Raw genomic sequence first — 21,356 nt, 5'->3', positions numbered from 1 at the left:
TTTGATTGCTCTTGACTTCACCAACTGTAGAGACAAGAAATCAGGTCTGATACAAATGGCATAGTAGCTAACAATTCGCAAGGGTACACATCAACTCATACCAGGAAGTTCGACTGCAAAGTTAGCTTGAGCATCAGCAGCTGAGTTGAATTCCTGCGTAAGAAACAAGGCAGCATGAATGACACGGGTACCACCATTTTAGCTGCCAGCCCCCGTCCTTTTCTGAGAGGGAGGGGCTGTTGGACCAACATTTAATCCAGTTAAAGGGGGTTCTAGCAGCAAGTTATGCTTTACTGAAGAGCTTTCCAGATGGCTGCTGAAAAGCACCACTGCTGACTATTAAATAAAAGTTAGGCCTTATCAAACATAGAGATGCCAATCTAAATGTTCAGATTTTAATTCTAAAAGATGGTTACATGTTAGACAGATAGAGGAAATTGCTGCAATAAATATGTTAAGACTTCACTGAAACAATCTGAAGAAATCATGCAGTGATTTTGTGTCGCTTGTCACGTGCAGTGCATGCAAATGCCAAACCACAAAGCTGGCTGGTCTAATAGAAAATTGAACATGGTCAGAAGACAGAGGAAAAATCTGATACCTACCCTCAAAACATGCCTGATTTGAAATAACTGAAATGTCCCTTTTAGCTCCTTAACTTTCTTGCACAAGCCAACCATATTATCATTCCTAGCACGCCAGAGATCTTGGACCTGATCCAGAAAGCCCAATGTGTTACTTTTGTCAAGAAAAAGATGATCATTACTACAGTTTCCAGCTGCCAAGAAGCTCTCCTGAGAGCTCTAAAAACTAGGTTTCAAAAGGTTTTGTTTGCATTGAGCTGGCTTTAATTTAACGAGACCAGATTTGAACAAGGGCTGCTTGAACAGAAGAACATGTACTTTGGCGTGTTGGATTAAAAAGAACCATATCATAAAAGAAGACAGAAGAAAACTGTATGGCCAAATCACATTCGAGGTAAGAAATGAAGCCTGAAAAGAACCCAGTTTGAATTTTCCATTCCTCCACAAATTTAACACTTTAGAGAAATTTGAGAGTCAGTACAAACTTGTTGCACAACACTAAATGCCTATTGATAGTTCATAGTAGAACATCAAGCTAAGAAATAGCAAGGCTATCACCACTCACCTGGTTACAGACAAGCTTAGAATCGCCTTGAGCACGAATATACTTGAATCCTTTCTTGGCCGCATATTTCAGCCCTAGGATCAGTGCACGATATTCAGCAGCGTTGTTGGTTGCAATACCCAGACCCTCACGTAGTTGAGCAATCTTCAGTAAAAACCATAACACGGTAACCAGCTAGGCATGGTAATTGAATATCAATAGAACACTACAGCCTAGCTACCAGTTGCACGACATACCACAGAACCATCTAACCGCTTTATTATTGCACCAGCACCTGCTTTCCCAGGATTCCCCTTTGAAGCACCATCAAATTCAAGAATACAAGAGAGCTGCAAAGAAGGGTCAAACCTTCTAATGAGGAAAGTTCATGTATCATAACAGCAAAGATAAGTTGCAGATATACATGCTAGTATGATACCATAACTACAGAAACGAACCAAGAAACAATGCGCGGAGCGCACATTGCACTATTCATACTCACATGACTATCAGGTAATTGTTCCTGCTCATCAACTTTGGGATGCTTCTTCGATGGTCCAGTTTCCTTGAGAAAATGATTTTTGGTGTGAGTAAATAAGACAAAGAGAGGTGACTTCTGAATGGATAAATTATTCACACTTATTGTGACAAAGATAATGCTACTCACAATCTCGTGTGACCTTTTCAAAGTTGAGGATGCAGTCCCATCAGGTTGCTGAAATCACAATAAGTTAAGTTGAACAATCAACACTCTACGAAAATGGGAATGTTACGGGCAGATGCAAAGTCAAGTAGTAAAATTGAATACCCTGCCTAGAAATAAGTGATAGGAATCTGGTCCAGCTAGTAAAAGACTAAGGATGAAAGCCTAATTACATGTTAGCAAGCAAAATTGATGGACAGTAGCATTGTAGAATTCTTCACAGAGAGTGGCACTGTCTGAAGCAGCCGGTTGTTTGCGTTACCTGGAAAGGGCAGGGCACTAGATCGTCGAACAATTCATCTCGTACATCTGCTGCGTCAATGGCGTAGAGGGCGTTCCTTAGCCCGCGCGCAGCGAGATATTCCTCGGTGTCTTTAAGCAGAGAGTAGCCTTTGAAGACAGTGACAGAAGGGTCGCAAACCTAGCAGCAGCAGCAGCAGCAAGAAGCAAGCATTAGCATTCAGCAAGGAAAGGAAGTAGCTGGAGGGAAGTCGAAGGTAGATACCGAATTGCTGACTTGAGCTTGGCATTCGCTGAGGGTCTTGTAGATACCGATGACGTCCCCCTTGCGGACGACGTAGAAGGGCTCGCCGGCGGCAGAGGAGTCCATTGGCGTCTTTGCGGCGGATCTCTTGGTGGAGCGCCGGGAGGAGGAGGAGGAGGAGGAGAAGCGTACGGGCGGCTGCGGGATGGAAGGCGGCGGCACGGGAGGCCTGAGAGCCAAGAAGAGGGGGTAGTGCCTCCTCCACGCCGCTCTGGAAATCAGCAGTCCACGGAAGAAAGAAGAGCAACTCCGAATCACCATTAGAGAGGCGGAGGAGAAGCACGGGACGGCGGCCGGGGCAGAGCTGGGGCTTACCAACCGCCGCCGCGCGGGTGCAGGCGCTCCGCTTCCTCCTCCGCGACGAGACACGGCGACGCGGACGGGGCGATAGAGTTGGGCCAGACAGACGACTGCTTCTGCTTGATGGAATGGGTTCTCTTCTTCTAGCCCACCAAGTAAGTTACGGGCCTTTTTCAAGAGAGTGAAGGCCCAAAGCCCGCCCATGGAACGTAATGGGCCAAATACCAGACTTTTTTTAAGAGAAACAAGACAGACAGAAGAGGAGAAGCGGAGGCCGACGGTCATCTTCCTCGCCGTCTCGCGTGTTGGCTTTCCTCAATTTCTTCGCACGCAAGCAGGGTGGAATCCTCGATTCCTCCTCCTGCCTGCTGGCTGCTGCTTGTCTGAGCAACCGGATCCTTGGTCGCCCAGCGGATCGATCCAATCCATTCCGCAGTCAAATTTCAAGCAAGAGAGGCGGCGGCCGGGTCGCAAGCCATGGACGGCGCCGCCAACTGGCGCCCCACGCAGGGTGCCGATCCTGCGGCCGTCGCTGCCGCCGGTGGCGTCGACCCTAACGCCGCCGCCCCCGCCGGAGGCGACTGGCGCACCCAGCTCCAGCCCGAGGCCCGCAGCAGGATCGTCAATAAGATGTGCGTCCACTCCCTCTTCCTTCCCTTCCCCTCCCCCTCTCTGACGGGAAGAAATTTCAGTTGCTCTGCTTTCGCCATGGCGGCTCCTTTTACGATTCGATCGATCCGTCGACACCTTCCCCCCTCTTCTAATTTCTAATTAGATGCGCGGATGCTATCATGCTACTAGGTTAGGGTTTGCTGATCCATCTGTGCGCATGGGCCTACTGATTTATCTGCCAATTTCTACAAATCGCATCGTCTGTTACCTCGCGGATCGCTCACCCGTATCCCGTGATAGAGGGGTATCGTGATATCCAATCCATCATCCTATCTAGATTACACATCTCTACACCGATTATCAAAATCGAAAGCAGAAACTACTTGTTCGCTTGCTACAAGATATACACAAATAGAATCACTACAAGGTCATGTCTGCACGATAGACACACGCAGGGAACTTAAGAGCCATGACCAACGCTGGTTGCTTGCGCTTGGCCATTTGGGTTATTTTTGTTTGAACCAACAAATTAATTGCACACCTAGCTCACTTGCCATCTCATCTAATTGACCGGCAATTACATAAGTCACAAAAGATGGTCTCAAAGTTCCAAAATTTTGCTGGACTTGAGTATTCTTCCTTTCTGGAGCTGCAACAGTATCATTATCCTATCATGCAATCCTACAGCACTGAATCCATGCAAAATTTGACTTAACTTTTGCTGCGCAAAATCCTGTTGCATCGAATCCAAGCAAAATAAGACATAGCTTTGGCTGTTTCATTTTTTCATTTATAACAGGCAAAAAAAAATCTCACTGGCGCTTAGCTGGCTCTTAACCTTACAAAGCTATTTAAGCATCCACAAAATAGGACATCAGAGGTAGGCGCTTAATGGTGTAGCATTTATTGTCTCTCCTTAAGTGTCTCGATAAGAGCCGTTATATTGTATGCCCTTAACTGCATAACAAAGATTCTGCTGATGTCCCCTGCACACGGCGACAGCTCATATTTTCCCCCTCGAACATGGGAGGAGACATTCCCATTCGTTTGATTCTTTCTAGGTTGGGGTGCACGGCAACAACTCATGATGTGATGAAAAAAAGTTCAAAAATTATTATTATGTCATGTATAAGCTTGCCGCTTGAAGGGTGAGCCTGGCACAGTGGTAGCCTCCACTTTGTGTCCTGAGATCCTGGGGTCAAATCAGCCTCCTTACAAAATAAGCAAGGTAAAGCTGCCTAGAACTAGACCCCCACCCTGTGTGGGAGCTTTCAGCATTGGGCATGCCGCCAGTACAGGTGACAACACAGTGAGACAAAAATATAAATGTCCGTTACCCCCAACTACTTATTCTGTCATGTATATGCCTACCACTTAAATTTGTCCATTTTACTTGTTCAACCTTATGTCTGTGCGTTAGTTGTCCACAAATTCCATCCCACTTTTACCACTAGCCTGTGTACATATGCTGGGCTTTTGACCTACTAGTTTGTTCAAGACTTCTTAGATGGTAGTCAAACACATTTCTTAGTATATCTCTCAATGTATCACATCTTTCATTATTTGTGTAGAATGGAGACTCTAAAGAAGCATCTGCCAGTATCAGTGCCTGAGGGGCTGAGTGAGCTTCAAAAAATTGCTGTGCGGTTTGAAGAGAAAATTTATACTGCAGCCACCAACCAGGTACTTTTAACCTAACTCTACAACCTTCCACATGAAGAGTCAGAACTTTTTTGTCATGAGGTTGGGTTAATGATATCTATGAACAATCTGAAAAGCTTTTAGGTCATTTTTTAGATGCTCATTATAGAATCTGTTTATCATCCTCACAAAGATGATGGAGCAATGCATGTATACTATGCTAACCATACTAGGCCACTGTCGCACTAACATATTACGGCCCATGCACAAACACTAATTAATTGTATTAATGCAAAGCTACATCTTAAGTCCTTATTCTTTTCTATCATCCAGTCTGATTATTTGCGGAAGATTTCTCTGAAAATGCTGTCTATGGAGAGTCAGACAAAGACACAACAGAACCCTGGAAATGCTCAAGTGATTCCAAATCAAAACCCCCCCGGTCCAGGTACCATACACTGATAGACAGCAGGCCCCTTTCCTGTGTTGTTGATGTATTTGCTTCTTAAAAACTTGATCATGAGCAAGATATTTGCGCAATAAATTTGCTTTCCATGTTAAGATAGCTTTGCTTCTCACCGGATGAGTGCATGTTTTGTACTTTCACATGTAACCTAATTTGTTTGCATTTGCATCTTCATGGTTTATTTTATTATTATCGCATTATCTTTTGAGGGATAGATCTTATTATTGCTAATTCCATGGGCTATTCCAATTTTAGGGCCTGTTTGCATGTCGTAGTTTAAGAAAAACTATGGTATCAAGAAACTGTAGTTTTATAAACCAAAGGCGTGCAGAACCTTGGCTAACCCCAAAAAAATGTCCCAAGTGGATTTTCAAAAAATGGCTATATATTTCACATGCTGTAGTTTAGCTAGAAGGTTTGTTGCATCCAAACACCTAATAGTTTTCCGAAACCAGAGTATTTTGCAAAAGCGGTATATTTTTCCAATACTCCAAAAATATTTTGCATCCTAACTGGGTTTTAGATGTTACTTATTACTTAATGGTGTGTAAAGTGATGCACATGCATTCTGAATGATTATACCATGGTAATTTTCTTTTGAGAATTGAGATACCAATCTGTGGCTCAGCTCCTAATTGCTTTCAGTATGCTTGTCTTTGTTCTCCAGAAAATGCAGCTCACTTTATCGATTTTTATTTCTGTAATATTTTGCATTGGTTGCTTCTGTGTTCTTGTTGCAATTTGAAGTAAGCGTTCCTTGTCTTAACGATGGTATATTTTCTAAAACAGCACCTGGCCTTCCTCCACAAGGCAGTAATCCAGCACAATCATCAGCTATCCCGTTGATGTCTCAGCAACAGACACGGCAGCCAAATGCTTCTGCATCTGTTCAAGGTTCTCTCCCTAGTATTGGTCAGAGCTTGCCAGGTGTCAGCCAGACATCCACGCTGCAGAACATGTCTGGCATGCCGCAAAACACCATGAACAGTGGTTTGGCACAAGGTGCTCCACAAGATATGTATGCTGCACAAAGACAAATGGCAGGTAGGCAGCAGCAGCAGCAGCAGCAGCAGCAACAAGCACAGAATCAGTTAATTTATCAGCAGCAGAAAATTTTGATGAACCAGAAATTGCAGCAGAACTCACTTATGCAACCACACATTCAGCAGCAGCAATCTTTATTGCAGTCAACACAGATGCAATCTTCACAGCAGCCCATGATGCAAATGTCACCTGGCCTTCAGCCTGCGCAGTCCATCATTTCACAAACGCAACCCATGGCCATGCAGTCAGCTACTCAGAGTGGCATTCAACAGAATCCTTTGAACTCAGTACAATCTGTGCAATCATTACTCCAGCAGCCTACGCAATCTGTAATGAGGCAGCAGCAACATCCACAGTCCATGCACCAGCAGCCTTCTTTGCAGCAAACTCAGCAAATTCAACAGCCCAACATCCCTTTGCAACAACAGCAACCACAATTAATGGGCCAACAGTCGAATTTACAACAAAATCAGTTAATGAGTCAGCAGAATGGTGCTGGGCTTCCAGTTCAGTCAAATAATCTTTTGAATATGCAGCAGACGCAACAGATGTTGAACCAGCAATCTATGCCCTTGCACCAGTCACAACAATTAGCCCCCCAGGGAAATATGTCAAGTTTGCATCAGCAGCAGCAACAGCAGCAGCAAAATCAGCAGCAGCAGCAGCAGCAGCAGCAGCAGCTTCTTGGAACGACGCCTAATGTTGCAAACAGTCAACGAATGCATATGTTACAGCCAGCAAAGGCAATGCAGCAACCACAGCAGCAACAGCATGCTCAGCAGCCATCGATGGGTATGATGCAACCTCAGTCTCAGCAGAACCAGCTTCAGCAATCTCAACAACATATGATGTCACAGTTCCAGTCTCAGTCTAATCAACTGCAACAACAATTGGGAATGCAACAGAGGCTTCAAACTTCAGCTGGCATGCTCTTACAGCAAAATAACATTGATCAAAAGCAATATATTCAGGCTCAGAGGGGCCTTCAAGAAGTTTCATCCAGTAGTAAGTTCCTCATATACTGTCTCTGCAGTCTTTTATTATTCGATCCTTAATGATTCCCCAGACCTTTTGGGCCTTTTTTTTTCTTGAAGCTAAGGTCATGTTATGCTTTTACCATCATTTATTGCTATAGCCCTACAGATATGAACAAATCTTTTTGTCCACTTGCAGTTTTAGCCATCTTGGGGATCTGAGATTTCTTTCTGCTAACCTTACTCTCAATTAAGCCAATTTGTATGCTGTGAGAACAAGCTATAACCTGTTTTGAATAAAAAAAAATGGTGACGGCAACCATATATGCATAATTCAGATGCAGTTATACACTAGTCCATAGTGACTATCATTTTGACTAGTTTGATCTTCAGTGTTTTTTCTTCACCAAATGTGGTCCTCATTTGTGTTTGGTGTTCCCATAAATCTCTGCAATAATTTTTTTGTAATTTAATCTTTAGTTCAACATAGTGACTTCCTTTCCAGTAGTAAGCATGCAAATTTTCCACACTGTTTGCATCTAGTTTGATGTTGTACTAGGTTGCTACTTGATTGCTTGTTCATTGGTGTCTTGATTAAGTTTTGACAATTTCTATGCAGCATCTGTGGATTCCACTGCTCAAACTGGTCATACAGGGGCAGGTGATTTGCAAGAGGAGTTATATCAAATGGTAAAGCATGTTACATTCCCATTAGCATTGTCAAGCTTTTAACTTGCACCTTTCTAATGTTCGTTAACAAAGAGTGCCAGGAATAGGTTCGAGATTCAACTGATTGAGATTGATACAGGATGTTATAACTGACATTGTTGAGTATTAAAATGTTAGGATTTTCACTAACTGCCCATCCCTAAATTCCTTTTACTGCTTTCCTTTTTGTCTCAATATTTCCTTGATCATTAATTTTTAATATAATTTGCAAAAAAAAATTATTCCTTCAATGGATGCCGTAATCTCTTTTTTGTGCCAGCCATGCTTGTATTTGCGACCAGATGTCATTTGTGTAACTTAATGGAAAGTCTTGCTCTATTCAGTTTTTTGCTTTTGTCGATATGTGTAGCCTTGGCAATCAATTTATTATTTTTTCGTTTATTATTGCACAGATTAAGAGCTTAAAAGACCAGTACTTTGCAGAACTCAATGATTTGTACAATAAAATATCTATGAAGATACAACATGTTGACAACCACATGCCAGCTCAAAAGTCATCAGACCAGTATGAAAAGATGAAGAACTTTAAAGCATTGTTGGAGCGCACATTGCATTTCCTGCAAGTTAACAAGAGCAGCATTCAGCCTGGTTTTAGAGAAAAAATCCCTATATACGAGAGGCAAATTGTCAATATCCTAAATTCTCAAAGAAGGAAGCCTGTGCCAGCACCAGGACAGCAACAGTTTCAGCAACCTGGTGGGCAAGCTTCTGGCTCTAACATTTCACAGCAACACCAGAATTCCCAAGGTTTGCAGCAGCATGATAGTCATACTAATCAGATGCCTCAAGCGAGTTTGCCAAGTATGAGCACAGGAGTGCAGTCCTCTGGTGCACCTGGCATCCAGCATGTACCTGCGCCTCAAGCAACAAACTTTGGTGTTTCAACAACACAGCAAAATGTCACAAATGCACCGCAGGCGGGCTCTAATTTGGAGGGTGCCCAAGGAAATAATTTTAATCCTGTGCAGCATGGTTCAATGGGTGCTGCATTGCAACAGGGAAGCACTGGTCCCATGCAGGGTGCAATGAATGCACAGCAGCAGTCCAGTAGTAACCTGTTATCCAACAATGCGATGAGTACAATGCAACCTAATACCAATTCCATGCAAGCAAATGCAAGCTCATTGCAGCAGCTAAAGCAGCAACATCAGGAGCATCAGATTATGCAAAGTCAGCAAATGAAGCGTCAGCAGATGCTTCATCAACAGATACATCAAAAGCAATTGCATCAATCGCAGCTCCCAATACAGCAACAATTACAGAAACAACAGCAGCAAGGGCAGATGCAGGTTCCACAGCTTCATTCTGGAAATGACATGAACGAGCTAAAGGTCAGGCAAGGAGCTGCAATGAAATCTGGAATGTACCAACAGCTGGGCCAACGCAACTATTATCAGCAGATGAAACAGGGTAGTGCCTTTCCAATTTCTTCTCCACAAAACCTCCAAGCATCATCCCCACAAATTTCGCACCACTCTCCTCAGGTTGATCAGCACAATCTGTTGCAGTCTCAAATCAAGACCGGAACACCATTGCATTCAGCTAACTCACCATTTGTTCCATCTCCATCCCCACCTGTTGCCCCATCTCCTATACCAGTGGATTCAGATAAACCACTCTCCAACTTATCATCACTTACTAGTACTGGGCAGGCTGGACATCAGCAAACTTCCCTTGCACATCAATCGCAATCAATAGCCGTTAACACACCAGGCATTTCTGCGTCACCCTTGCTAGCAGAATTCACAAGTGCTGATGGAAGTCAGGCTAACGTACCTACTCAAGTTCCAACCAAATCAAATGCAGCAGAGAGGCCTCTCGACCGCTTGCTTAAAGCAGTCAGTATCTCACCAACTTCATATTTAGTTCCTTTTGACAATTAATTGTTTGATCAATATTGTTCTGAATTTTTGCTGTTGAACGTGTATGCCTATAAATATCTGAAACATACTAGCACAAAGAAAAATGAGGCTTAAAAGTTTGGCTATAGGGGTTAGATATATGCCCTTTCCCAGCAACCCCCTCTGTACCATGCTAGTTCTTCACATGATGACAATACTGCCTAGTCAAATTTCGTTCTAGTTCTTGCTCTTGAGATTTTTTGCATATCTGAAAGCATGTGGAGCATAAGTCCTTATAGTCAACCTGGTTTCTTATTATACTTCATAATCCAGATGTTTCTCTGATAGTCTGTTCTCCTTGTATGGCAATAATACACATAAGTCATTGACACCCTTTAAAATTAGTTTTATTTGATGATATATCAGGTTCTATGTTTCATCTTATGCTTCATGTTCAACCTTTTGTGTTGCAATGCAGTTGCGAACAACACAGCGTCAGTCCCTTACTGCTGCTGTTAGCGATATAGGATCTGTCGTGAGTATGATTGACAGGATTGCTGGATCAGCACCTGGTAACGGTTCTAGAGCTGCTGTGGGTGAGGATCTTGTCGCTATGACAAAATGCCGCTTGCAAGCCAGGAACTTCATAACACATGATGGGAGTGGTACATCAAAGAAAATGAAGCGGGACACGAGTGCCATGCCTCTTAATGTGTCATCGCCTGGAAGCGTCAATGATAGCTTGAAGCAATCATATAGCATGGACACTCCTGAGCTACAATCAACTGCAACCTCACGCGTTAAGTGGCAAAAGGCTGAGGTGCAGTTCTCTGAATTTTTTTTCTAGATAAGCTACGGAGAGAATGATTTTACCAACAGTCGTTCATTAACTTGCATATTTGTATCCAAAAGGGGAAGTGCTGTTTATCTGATATCCAAACTGTTGGCTACTTGGTGTTTTGATCTCGTATCATGCGCATCGTTATGCAGGTAAACCATGCTCTAATGGAGGAGATTCAGGAGATAAACCAACAGCTCATAGATACAGAGCTCCATGTCTCCGAAGATGATGCTGAGTCATTCGCAGCTACATCTGAGGGGGCCGAAGGGATGGTCATTAGATGCACATTTACTGCTGTCGCTGTTAGCCCCAGTTTGAAATCCATGTTTGCTTCGGCTCAGATGGTGAGGCTGCCTCGTGTGCTTTCTCCTTTTCTTTTGGTTGAGGGGTCCATGCTGCCATTTGGCTGTCTCATTTTGTCGTATTTTGAAATTGCGTGGCAGAGCCCGATTCTGCCGTTGAGGTTGCTTGTTCCTGCTAGCTACCCCAAATGCTCCCCGGTGCTCCTAGACAAGTTTCCGGATGAACAAAGGTGAGTCATCGTGTGGTGTGGCATCATATATTATTGTGTATAATAGAAGGTTGTGGTTATATGTCCAAGTGACTGATCACACGGTGATGTATCGTGGCTGCAGCAGGAACTCGGATGACCTGTCTACAAAGGCCAAGTCAAAGTTCGGCATATTGCTCCGTGGTCTAGCGGAGCCCATGTCACTGCGAGAAATCGCAAGGACATGGGATGCCTGCGCCCGCAAAGTGATCGCAGAGTATGCCCAGCAAACTGGTGGAGGCAGTTTCAGCTCGAGCTATGGTTGCTGGGAAAGCTGCGTAGGCGCTTGATGACTCTGGCGGACATTGGCGATGGAGTGCATTTTATTATTAATATTATCATCGTTATTACCATAAGTATTTATACTATGTGTGGCGAGAGAGAGAGAGAGAGAGAGAGAGAGAGAGAGAGAGAGAAGGGTTGTCTGTCTGTCTGTCTGTTGTATACCTCCTCCTGATGCTTGTGTGGTATTGTCAATCACAGTGTTAGCTTGATAAACCTAACTAAATTATGGTTGTGTACAGGAAGCAGTGTACAGAACGACGCTTTTGCCTGGTCAGGGTTGCCTTATGGCAGTGTGGTGGGCATATATGCTTTGCCTCCTTACAGGAGGAGATTGTTGGTAGTACTGGGATGGGATCCATGGAGGCTCAGAATGCATGTGGGCTGCCCTTGCGTATTTGCATATCATTGTGATAGATGTGACTAACTATAGTGACTAGAGATGCCTGCCTAATTAGGCTCCTGATTGGTTGGATGATTCTGGTGGATACCTCCGGATCAATCAGAACATGTACAGTAGTACGATGCTGGGCAGCATATACACTATAACTGAAAGCCATGCACCGACGGGTACTGTTAACCGCATTGCATAGTTTTCGGCATTGCTTAACAGTAACCACCAATCTGGTTCCTGTTGGCTGCAGAGGAATCTGTTGTTGTACTTGTACATGTTAGGAGCAGCAGAGACCAGATTTCAATGCTGATGCATCATCCATTGCACATATGCCTGTCTTGTCCCTCCCCAGTGCCAGAGTGCCAGCCTCTGAATCTGTATCATCATGAAAGTGGACGAACAGACATGCCAAGGAAGGCTTTGAGGTAACAGGCATCTATAATGGATTTGCACTGTGAAGCAAGCAGGGACATGTCGTCATGATTATGAAACAGAGGAATTGGGCAAGCACTAGCACGATGCAGATCAACAGATATGTACTGCTGGCTCAGCTTGCTTTGGCTTTAGAACTGAACAGTACCCTATTCTTCTTGTGCACTGGAAAACACTAGTCGTCCCGTCCCATGGAATGGGGGAAATGAAGCTGGAGCTGGTGTCCATTTTGATTGCGTCTCCGTTGATATTCCGATCCTCCGCAGTTCTGCAGTTGGGTCACTGATGTGTAGACTGCCACAGATACACCACCTGCAAAGGATCTCATTCCGATATTCCTAGTACTAGAGTTTGGCGCGCTTCGGCGTGCCAATCTTTCACGATAGTCATTTCTCGTGCCTGATCCATGCCCATGCTGGAGGGAGGAGGTAGGATAAAGTGGTAAATGTGTTGTCTTTAATTGTTACGCGGTGGTACATTCTACAAGTAGCGCCCTCCAAAATATTCTCGGAACGGGGGGTCTTGATGCTTGGCCTGCTGTGCTGGGGCTGCAGCAACTGAACTTGAGACAGCCATGCTGCATGCCTACTTGTTCAGTCACCAGTCACCAGTTTCCTGACCAGGTACAGCTTTGAGTAGCACGCCAACGCATGCGCTGCAGGGGGTGTTGAAAGAAGAGTGTGCAAACGGGAATGCCCAATCTGCAGCAGCAGGATCAGTGTGCAGGTCAGGCCAGAGCCAGTCAGTCCACTCCTCAAAGCGTTAAGGTTAGGTATTTACCACGTCTAAGGTTAGGTATTTGTTAAACCGTAGCTCGCCACGATCTGTGATAAAATTAGACTGTTTGGTCCATAGTCAAAGTTTGGCAAATTTACGTGGCTGCTGATTGGATAACTCCCACAAATATTCGATAAAAACTACTATACTACTTAGGGCCTGTTTGGCAACCATGTGTTAAAGTTTAACACCTGTCACATCGGATGTTTGGATGCTAATTAGGAGTATTAAATATAGGCTAATTACAAAACTAATTGCACAAATGGAGTGTAATTCACGAGACGAATCTATTAAGCCTAATTAGTCCATGATTTGACAATGTGGTGCTACAGTAACCAATTGCTAATGATGGATTAATTAGGCTTAATAGATTCGTCTCGCGAATTAGCACAGGGTTCTGCAATTAGTTTTATAATTGCTCATGTTTAGTTCTCCTAATTAGCATCCGAACATCCGATGTGACACTGTTAAAGTTTAACACCTCGTATCCAAACACCCCCTTAGTTAAAATCACGGTGACATTACCTGCTCTTGTTCTCTCATGAAACAAACAACATTTCACAGCAGATTATAATTATGTTTTGACAACTGCAGATCCTGCTAAGCAGTAAGGCCCATCTTCATCTTAAGAAAAAAGAACGCAAGTCTATCATGGTCCATGGATAAGCTTTAGAAATCCACACTTCTCACAACCGCATGTCCGCATCCTTCGAAATAAAAACCAGGTACCAAATCTCACCAACGTCTTGAAGCTGATTTCATGGTTGAAGATCCAAATCATTAAGCATTGATTAGAAAAGGGGATCTAGGAGATGGCCGGGACTGCAGGTATAAGCAGGCAAGGCAGAGCAGAGGGTCGTCGTAGGCGGCGGCTGCTCACCTGACCACTCGGTCACTGCTGCGGATGACCACCATAGATGCGCGCCCGTCAACTTGACTGCTCGAGCGCTGCCGCGGGTGACCATCGTGGATGCGTGCGGCCGTCCAGTTCACCGCTCCAGCGCTGCCGTAGACGCGTGCGGGGGCAACGCTGTCTCGGGAGGGGGTGAGGACTTCCGCTTGGCGCCTCTTGTAGCCGGCGGCAGCCACGGCGCGGTGGTGACGACGGTCGACGTACGAGACAACTGCGCGCCACAGGTGGGGTGGTGGCGACCTCTGTTCGGAGGCGTGGCGATCCTAAACTTGAAGGACGAACCAAGCACTAGCCTGAACATCCGTGGCAAGCCTAACTTTAGGCGTGTAATCCAAATTGTACATACAGACATCAGACCGACTGACCTAGCATTTGCTACCTAATACTACGTACTAACAAGAAGTAGTAGTAGTAGTTGGATTATGATATGATGATTCATTGCACTGCAGCGACACAGCAAGCAGATCGAAGGACGACGATCCATGCATTCCAAGGACAAGGACCAGCTGATGTGAAGCTTGCTTGCTTAGGCGGTAGTCGGCGTGCCGGCGTCGCTCCTGCTCTCCGTCGGGCTGTACATCGCCGACCGCGTCTGCATGCTCCTGGGCCGGGTCTCCTCCAGCTGCCGCACCACCTCCGCCATGGTCGGCCTCGCCGCCGGCACCGGCGCGCAGCACCCCATGGCCAGCTTCAGCGCCTTCACCAGCCCCTCCTCCGCGGGGCCCTTGAGCAGCTCCGCGTCCAGCACCTCCTCCAGCGCCGCCTCCTCCAGCACGGCCACCTTCACCGCCGACGGCAGGTCCGAGGTCGCCGACGGCTTCCGCCCCATGAGCAGCTCCAGCAGCAGTATCCCGAAGGCGTACACGTCCGTGCGCGCGCTGCACCGCCTCATGGACTGCAGCTCCGGCGCCTTGTAGCCGTCCGCCTTGGCCGCCGCCAGCACCGCCTCCGCCGCCGCCGGCACCAGAAGGCGGTCCAGCGCGTGCTCCGCCAGCCGCGCCACGAACAGGTCGTCCACCACCACGTTGGACGACCGCACGTTACCGTGCGCCTCGCCCTGCCCGGCGTGCAGGTACGCCAGCGCGCGCGCCGCGCCTAACGCTATCTTGTGCCGCCGCGCCCACGCCAGCGCCTCGCCGGCGCCGGCGCCGCCGCCGTGCAGGAGGTCGTGCAGCGTCCGGGCGCGCGGGAAGTGGTCGTAGACCAGCAGCTTCTCGCCGCGCCTCCCCTGGTAGAAGGCCCTGAGCGGCACGAGGTTGTGGTGGCGCGCGCGGCCGATGCGGCGCACGACGGGCGCGCAGGAGGCGGCGTCCTTGCAGCAGCCCTCCCGCAGGAGGCGCAGCTCGATGCTGCCGCCGCTGGTGCCGAGCTTGGCCTTGTAGACGGTGCAGTAGGTGGTCTTGTCCACGACCTGGCCCGTGGCGTTGAGCACCTCCTCCAGGGTGAGGTGGTCGCCGCCCTCGAAGACCACCAGGCGGCCCTCCCCGTCCTCCTCCTCCTCCTGCTGGCCTTGGGTGCTGTCGCGCCGCGTCCACCTCCCCTGGGCCCAGCCGATGGAGACCGAGGCGAGGACGACGGCGGCGGCCATGATGCCGATGACCATCCCGGCGACGCCGCGGGAGCTGAGGCCCGAGGAGGAGACGCACTGGCGCATCGGCGGGCCGCACAGCGAAGGGTCGTTGCCCAGGAAGGAGAAGGAAGATGGTTCCGCGGCGAAGCGGGAGAAGGCCGGGGGCAGCTGGCCGGAGAAGTTGTTGTAGGAGAGGTTGAGCGCCCTCAGGAGCGGCATGTCGGCAAGGGCGTCCGGGACGGGGCCCTGGAGGCGGTTGCCGCCGAGGTCGAGGCGCTGGAGGCCTCGGAATGCGGTGAGGAAGGAGGGGAAGCCACCGGAGAAGCGGTTGTCGCCGAGGTCAAGGACGCGGAGGCGGTCGCAGGTGGTGCTGGGGCCGGCGGGCGCGGGGACGGCCCCCGTGAGCGCGTTGCCGTGGAGGCGGAGGTCGGTGGCGCGGTCGCAGAGGTTCCATAGGGAGGTGGGGAGGGCGCCGGAGAGGCGGTTGTCGGAGAGGTCGAGAACGGAGAGCGCGGGCGCGTTGCCGAGGTCGAGCGGGACGGGGCCCGAGAGGTGGTTGGCGGCGAGGTAGAGGGAGTCGAGCGCGGAGAAGGCGCCGAGCTCCGGCGGGAGGGTGCCGGCGAGCGCGGCGGCGGGGAGGCGTACGGAGAGGAGGAGGAGGGCGGGGTCGGCGGCGAGGGAGAGGTTGGCGCGCGCCGCTGGGGTGTCGCAGCGGAGCGACCGGGCGTCGGGGGTGGACCAGCGGAGGCCGCGCCAGAGGCAGAGCGGGGTGGAGGCGTTCCAGGTGGCGAGCTGGGCGTTGGGGGGGTTGCTGTTGCCCTTCCCCTGCAGCGCGGGCTTGACCTTGGTGAGGAGGAGCTCGGCGTCGGAGGAGGCGGAGGACAGCGGCAAGCACAGCAAGAGGAGGAGGCACGGAAGATGCAGCATTTCCGGGAGCTTGCTCAAGTGGAGTGCCGTGGAGTGGAGTGGAGGAGGACTGGAGGAGGGAAAGGTGATCAGGTGATGGTTGGAGTAGGCGTACGCGTGCAGGATTGCTTGCTTGCTGTGTGCGTGCGCTGCGATGCATTGGGTCCCGGGCCTGCCGTCTCCTGCGGGCTGCGGGTGCGGTTATACACCGCCGGAGGCCACAGCACTAATCAATATTCTAATGAGCCGTAATGTGTGCGTGACTAGCTGATATCATCGTGTCCTAAAAATTTCATAGACATAAAAGATTCCTAGATTGTTAACCGAATATCTAAATTAAATTTTGATTGTTCTCCTATATTTCTTATGATAATATTTTTAAAATAAAACATACTTGATTATATTTGACAATTTTTTTTAAAAAAATATTTTTTTAAAATATTAAATTTGATTACTAGGAACAATTTTTTGAACACTAATAATAAATGATTGTTTCATACGAATAAAATATTAAACGTGACGAACAAATAACTATATATATAGCGGACAAAATACGACGTGAAGAAAATATCAAACATGACATACAATTAATGCCTGGTACAACAAAAGACTGAATTATTATGAGAAAGTAAAAGAGAACGTACCTAGATTGTTAATCGAGTATCCAAATTATTTTTTTATTGCATCAAAATGTTTCAATCTTACAAATAAGACTACACATAACTTGTCTGGTGAGATTTATTTTTCAAGTATAATTATTTTCAAAAGAATTTCACATATAATTTAATATAAATAATAATTTTGGTCACTGTGAACAAATATTTGGATAACATGAACAAATGATTGTTCTATATGAACAAAATGTAAATACAATGAAAAAATGATTATATACAGTGAACAAAATATCGAATATCAAGAACAAAATTATTGTACGATACGAACAAAATATGCAAACTGACAAAATACATTTTGAATAAATACATTATGAACATAGAATAAACATTATAATCCATAAATAAATACAAATAGATAACTTTAAATATAAGTTGCGATGGGTGAATAAATAAAAACAAAACAAAACAACCATACACAACAAATAAATTATACAAACTCACCAAACAAAGATTTATACGCCTCGAACAAATTATATGACTTGTGAAATAAAATAAATACCTACTGTTTGGAGGAGAGGTTCACTAGCACTGAAATCATTTAATGGTTTGCAAAAAAATAAAATAAGAGAACCGATAAAGATAGAAAGGGTAAAAAGTAGAATAAAAAATAAAAGAATAATAGAAAATATGAGAGATAGGGAAGAAGGTGAAAACTAGATAAAGTAAGATATTAAAGAAAGAAGAGAACATAAAAAGAAAAACCATCAAGTGTTATAGTGACAAAACATAAAAAAGAAAAGATAAAAATAAGAAAAATTCTATATCTAGAACAACTCGTATGAAAATGTGATAAACAAAAATTAGGATACAAAATAACGGAAGAAAATGAACAGAAAGGGTCAAACAAAAAATAACGAAGAAAAATAAAAATGGAAGGGAGAAAAGAAACGGAAGAAAAAAAATCACGTTGACACAAGAAGAGAAAATAACGAACGGAGAAAAGGAAAAAAAGAAGGAAATGAATGGGAGAAAAAACACGTCATGAAAAAAGCGAAGGAAGAAAAAAAGGAAAAAACACCGAAAAAAATGAAACCGAAATCGAGTAGCCAATGGAAAATAGTTACGAGAAACACAAAAGAAACAAAAAAAAGAAACGGAAGAAATCTGACACATGCATAGCATATTCCAACCTCATGGATTAACCTCCTTTGCATACGTGGAACGAAATAGCGGTCGGCTGAACCTGCTGCTGTTGGGCTTCCTGTACCTGTCCAAACAAGCAGCAGAGGACGCACGCGCAGACCTGCAGACGAGGAACCAATCGTGCAGACACGAAAATTTTAGGAAGGAACCAATCGTGCAGACACGAAAATTTTAGGAAGGCTCATATCGGATATTTAAATACTAATTAGGAGTATTAAATATAGATTAATTACAAAACTAATTGCATGGATGGAGTCTAATTCGTGAGATGAATCTATTAAATTTAATTAGTCCATGATTTGACAATGTGGTGCTACAGTAACCATTTGTTAAGATGGATTAATTAGGTTTAATATATTCGTCTCGCGAACTAGCACAAGAGTTCTCAATTAGTTTTATAATTAGCTCATGTTTAGTCCTCCTAATTAGCATCCGAACATCCGATGTGACACTGTTAAAATTTAGCACGTAGTATCAAACACCCCGTGATGCGCTGCTTGCTGCCATTGTCACGCACAGTCAGTGGAATAGGAAGGAAGACGAATCGTGCGTGCGTGATGGACGTAGGAGGATTCGATTGGAAGCAGACCATGGCACGGCGCGGCAGCAGGCAGCCAGCAGGTGTGTGTGTGAAATGGAATGGTTTTGTCAGCAACAGCAACTCCTCGTCGTACTGCCTGCCCTGCCTGCTCTTTCCTTCATATCCTTTGCCGCGGGTGCAGTGCACAGCACATTTCAAATAGCAAATTGATGGGGAGCACAGCAATAACTCTTGGCGGGCCGCGCGCGTCAAATGAATCATGTGTGTGAGCACAGGCACACAGGCCACACAGGCAGTCAGGCACAGCAGAAAATGAAGGAAGGCTGCAGTTTGCCCCCTGGTTCTCAGCACTCGTATCTCCCTACTGCAGTACGCGTATCTTCTTCAGACTTGCATCCCAAAAAAGAATGCAAAACAATTTCAATTTTGAGCAAACATTTATTATTAGATTAATCATAAAATATATTTTCATACTAAACCTATTTAAAGACATAAATGTTTGCAATTTTTGGTATAAATTTGATCAAATTTGAAATTGTTTGACTCCTCAGGAAATAAGAGTTACGACCAAATTATCCACGCACAAAGACGGACAGACAGACAGCACCATCGTTTAGGGCTAGGGGGGGTTTCATGGCATCAAAGCTTGCAACTGCTTGTCCATTAGTCGCCGTTGCTTCTCACTGTTCTCCAGCTCTCCAACCGAAGCTACTGCTCTTAGCTCGCCAACCTATGCCTCTTTTTCTTTTTCTCCCCCAAATGTTACAGGCAGCAGCATTTCCATTCCATTCCATTCCATGCGGTGATGCTAAGCCCACTTTGTTGTTGAGGTTTGAGAATGAATGAAATAGCACTCAGCCCATTCCATGTGATGATTAGCTGATGGGCCGAGTGGGCTTCTTTTCGTCGTCGTCGTCCTCCCCACCCCCTCCCCGGTCGTAGCTGAGAAGGGGAAGGGAAGCAGCAGGGGGGGGAGAAGGGAAAGGGGTAGGCTAGGGTTTCATCCGATCTCACCCACAGCCAGGCAGGCAGCGATGAAGAACTCCGCCTCGCCCGCGGTGGACTGGGGGGACGACTCCGCGGGGGAGATGGACTCCGAGGACACCGCTGCCGCAGCCTCCATGGGCATGGTCGGCATCGCCAGCATGATGGAGGTCGACGCCGACGACCGCCACCCCCCGTCTGCCGCACCATCACTCCCCATCGACGCCGACTTCTTCAACGCCTTCCCGGACGACTTCGACGACCAAGACCTCGACTGACCGACCCTCCCTCTAGGCCAGGCAGCCAGGCAGGTATCCTCCCTTTCCGTCTGGCAATTATTAGAGTGGGAAATCAAGCATCAGATTCTTCAAGGCCCTCCGATCTAGAATCCCATGGGATCCAATTGAAAGTAGCCGAGTCGATCTTAGCAATGCAAAGGGTTAATATGCAAACTCTGATGATACTGATACTCGCTGCATGTCAGCTTCTGCTATTTTCTCAAATTAGCCGTCTATTCTGCTAGTGGAACTGTATGTATGCTCAAACTGGGAGCGTGTTCAGATAATTGGCTGGACTGGACAAACCTTTTCATGGACTTATTATTAAGGACTTGGTGCTGACATTTGCACTGCCTGCTGGTAGGTAACCTGTAGTCTATGCAATGCAAATTTGGCATCATTTGAATTAGTGATGATGAACACCAAATCCTAGCCCACCAATTCTAAGCTACACCCATATTGCACACTACTTGTATAGTAGATGACTCATGCTCCTCATCTCATCCATGGATGTTACTTCTTGTTCATTTAAGCCCGCTTGCTCTTTTTTTCCCACCTTGAATCCCTTTGCCACGCACACTTGTTTAAGTATTTAGCTAGTGCTGTTTTGTGTTTTTGTCATATAATCGACATACGCAGTTGCTGACACATGCTCATTTTTCCTTTCTCAGTGGCGGTTGTATATCAACCTACCTATATATGGACATCTCGTATTGCTGCCCAGGAACCACAAGTCAGTGATGACCTTCTGTTGCAGCTCTGGTGTTGTATTGTCAGTTGTGTTTGTGTACCATTCCAATTCGACCTTAACTGGTTACGGGCAGCGGTATGTACATGAATAAGAATATGTTCTGTTGTGCAGTACCGCAAGTTAATGCAAATGTTCTTGCTGGTTGAATCCTTTGCTGCTGTAATCTGTAATGTGATGATGGACTCGCGCCTCGTACTTTTTATTGAATACAAATCTGAACATTTGCATTGTATGTATGCTCTTGATTTCTCTCCGCCTTCCTCGGTGAGTTGATGGAATTGCTTTGGAGCTGATGTTGGGATGACAGAGATTTTGTTTCGTGGAAAATGCACTACTGG

At 46.2% G+C, this 21,356-nt stretch overlaps 3 protein-coding genes across 5 annotated transcripts in view; 2 read left to right on the top strand and 1 right to left on the bottom strand.

The window, feature by feature from the left end:
- Positions 1 to 11,964, top strand: part of LOC101765596 (mediator of RNA polymerase II transcription subunit 15a) — an 18,796-nt gene extending 6,832 nt beyond the window's left edge. The window contains exons 2-11 of one of the 2 annotated variants that reach the window (XM_004974206.4): positions 3,187 to 3,307; positions 4,859 to 4,970; positions 5,262 to 5,376; positions 6,184 to 7,443; positions 8,032 to 8,102; positions 8,534 to 9,979; positions 10,461 to 10,802; positions 10,973 to 11,167; positions 11,267 to 11,355; positions 11,459 to 11,964. In XM_004974206.4, the coding sequence (XP_004974263.2) occupies positions 3,187 to 3,307; positions 4,859 to 4,970; positions 5,262 to 5,376; positions 6,184 to 7,443; positions 8,032 to 8,102; positions 8,534 to 9,979; positions 10,461 to 10,802; positions 10,973 to 11,167; positions 11,267 to 11,355; positions 11,459 to 11,663 (3,956 nt within the window). In that variant the 3' untranslated portion in view covers positions 11,664 to 11,964. Of the gene's footprint in view, positions 1 to 3,152; positions 3,308 to 4,858; positions 4,971 to 5,261; positions 5,377 to 6,183; positions 7,444 to 8,031; positions 8,103 to 8,533; positions 9,980 to 10,460; positions 10,803 to 10,972; positions 11,168 to 11,266; positions 11,356 to 11,458 lie in introns of those variants that run through there. The other variant, XM_004974207.3, reaches the window with a different exon arrangement.
- Positions 11,965 to 14,440: 2,476 nt separating this feature from the next.
- Positions 14,441 to 16,836, bottom strand: LOC101764113 (putative kinase-like protein TMKL1). The gene has a single exon (XM_004974200.2). The coding sequence runs from the start codon at positions 16,666 to 16,668 to the stop codon at positions 14,698 to 14,700; it is 1,971 nt and encodes a 656-aa protein (XP_004974257.1). The 5' UTR covers positions 16,669 to 16,836; the 3' UTR covers positions 14,441 to 14,697.
- Positions 16,837 to 19,874: 3,038 nt separating this feature from the next.
- LOC101763437 lies at positions 19,875 to 21,254 on the top strand. 2 transcript variants are annotated; one of them, XM_004974199.4, is made up of 2 exons: positions 19,875 to 20,296; positions 20,939 to 21,254. In XM_004974199.4, the coding sequence occupies exon 1, from the start codon at positions 20,040 to 20,042 to the stop codon at positions 20,265 to 20,267; it is 228 nt and encodes a 75-aa protein (XP_004974256.1). In that variant the 5' UTR covers positions 19,875 to 20,039; the 3' UTR covers positions 20,268 to 20,296; positions 20,939 to 21,254. The 2 variants fall into 2 exon arrangements, with proteins under 2 accessions (XP_004974256.1, XP_004974255.1); XM_004974198.4 differs by having other exon boundaries at positions 19,928 to 20,300.
- Positions 21,255 to 21,356: the final 102 nt, after the last annotated feature.

The sequence above is a fragment of the Setaria italica genome, chromosome VI (assembly GCF_000263155.2).
Source record: "Setaria italica strain Yugu1 chromosome VI, Setaria_italica_v2.0, whole genome shotgun sequence".
NCBI classification, from domain to species: Eukaryota; Viridiplantae; Streptophyta; class Magnoliopsida; order Poales; family Poaceae; genus Setaria; species Setaria italica.
Note: the sequence above shows the minus strand (reverse complement) of the source record. Positions and strands in the feature narration are given on the sequence as shown.

What these genes read in the sequence shown, in the direction of transcription:
- LOC101763437 (XM_004974199.4), top strand. Translation starts at nt 20,040, where the DNA reads ATGAAGAACTCCGCCTCGCCCGCGGTGGACTGGGGGGACGACTCCGCG.
- LOC101764113 (XM_004974200.2), bottom strand. Translation starts at nt 16,668, where the DNA reads ATGCTGCATCTTCCGTGCCTCCTCCTCTTGCTGTGCTTGCCGCTGTCC.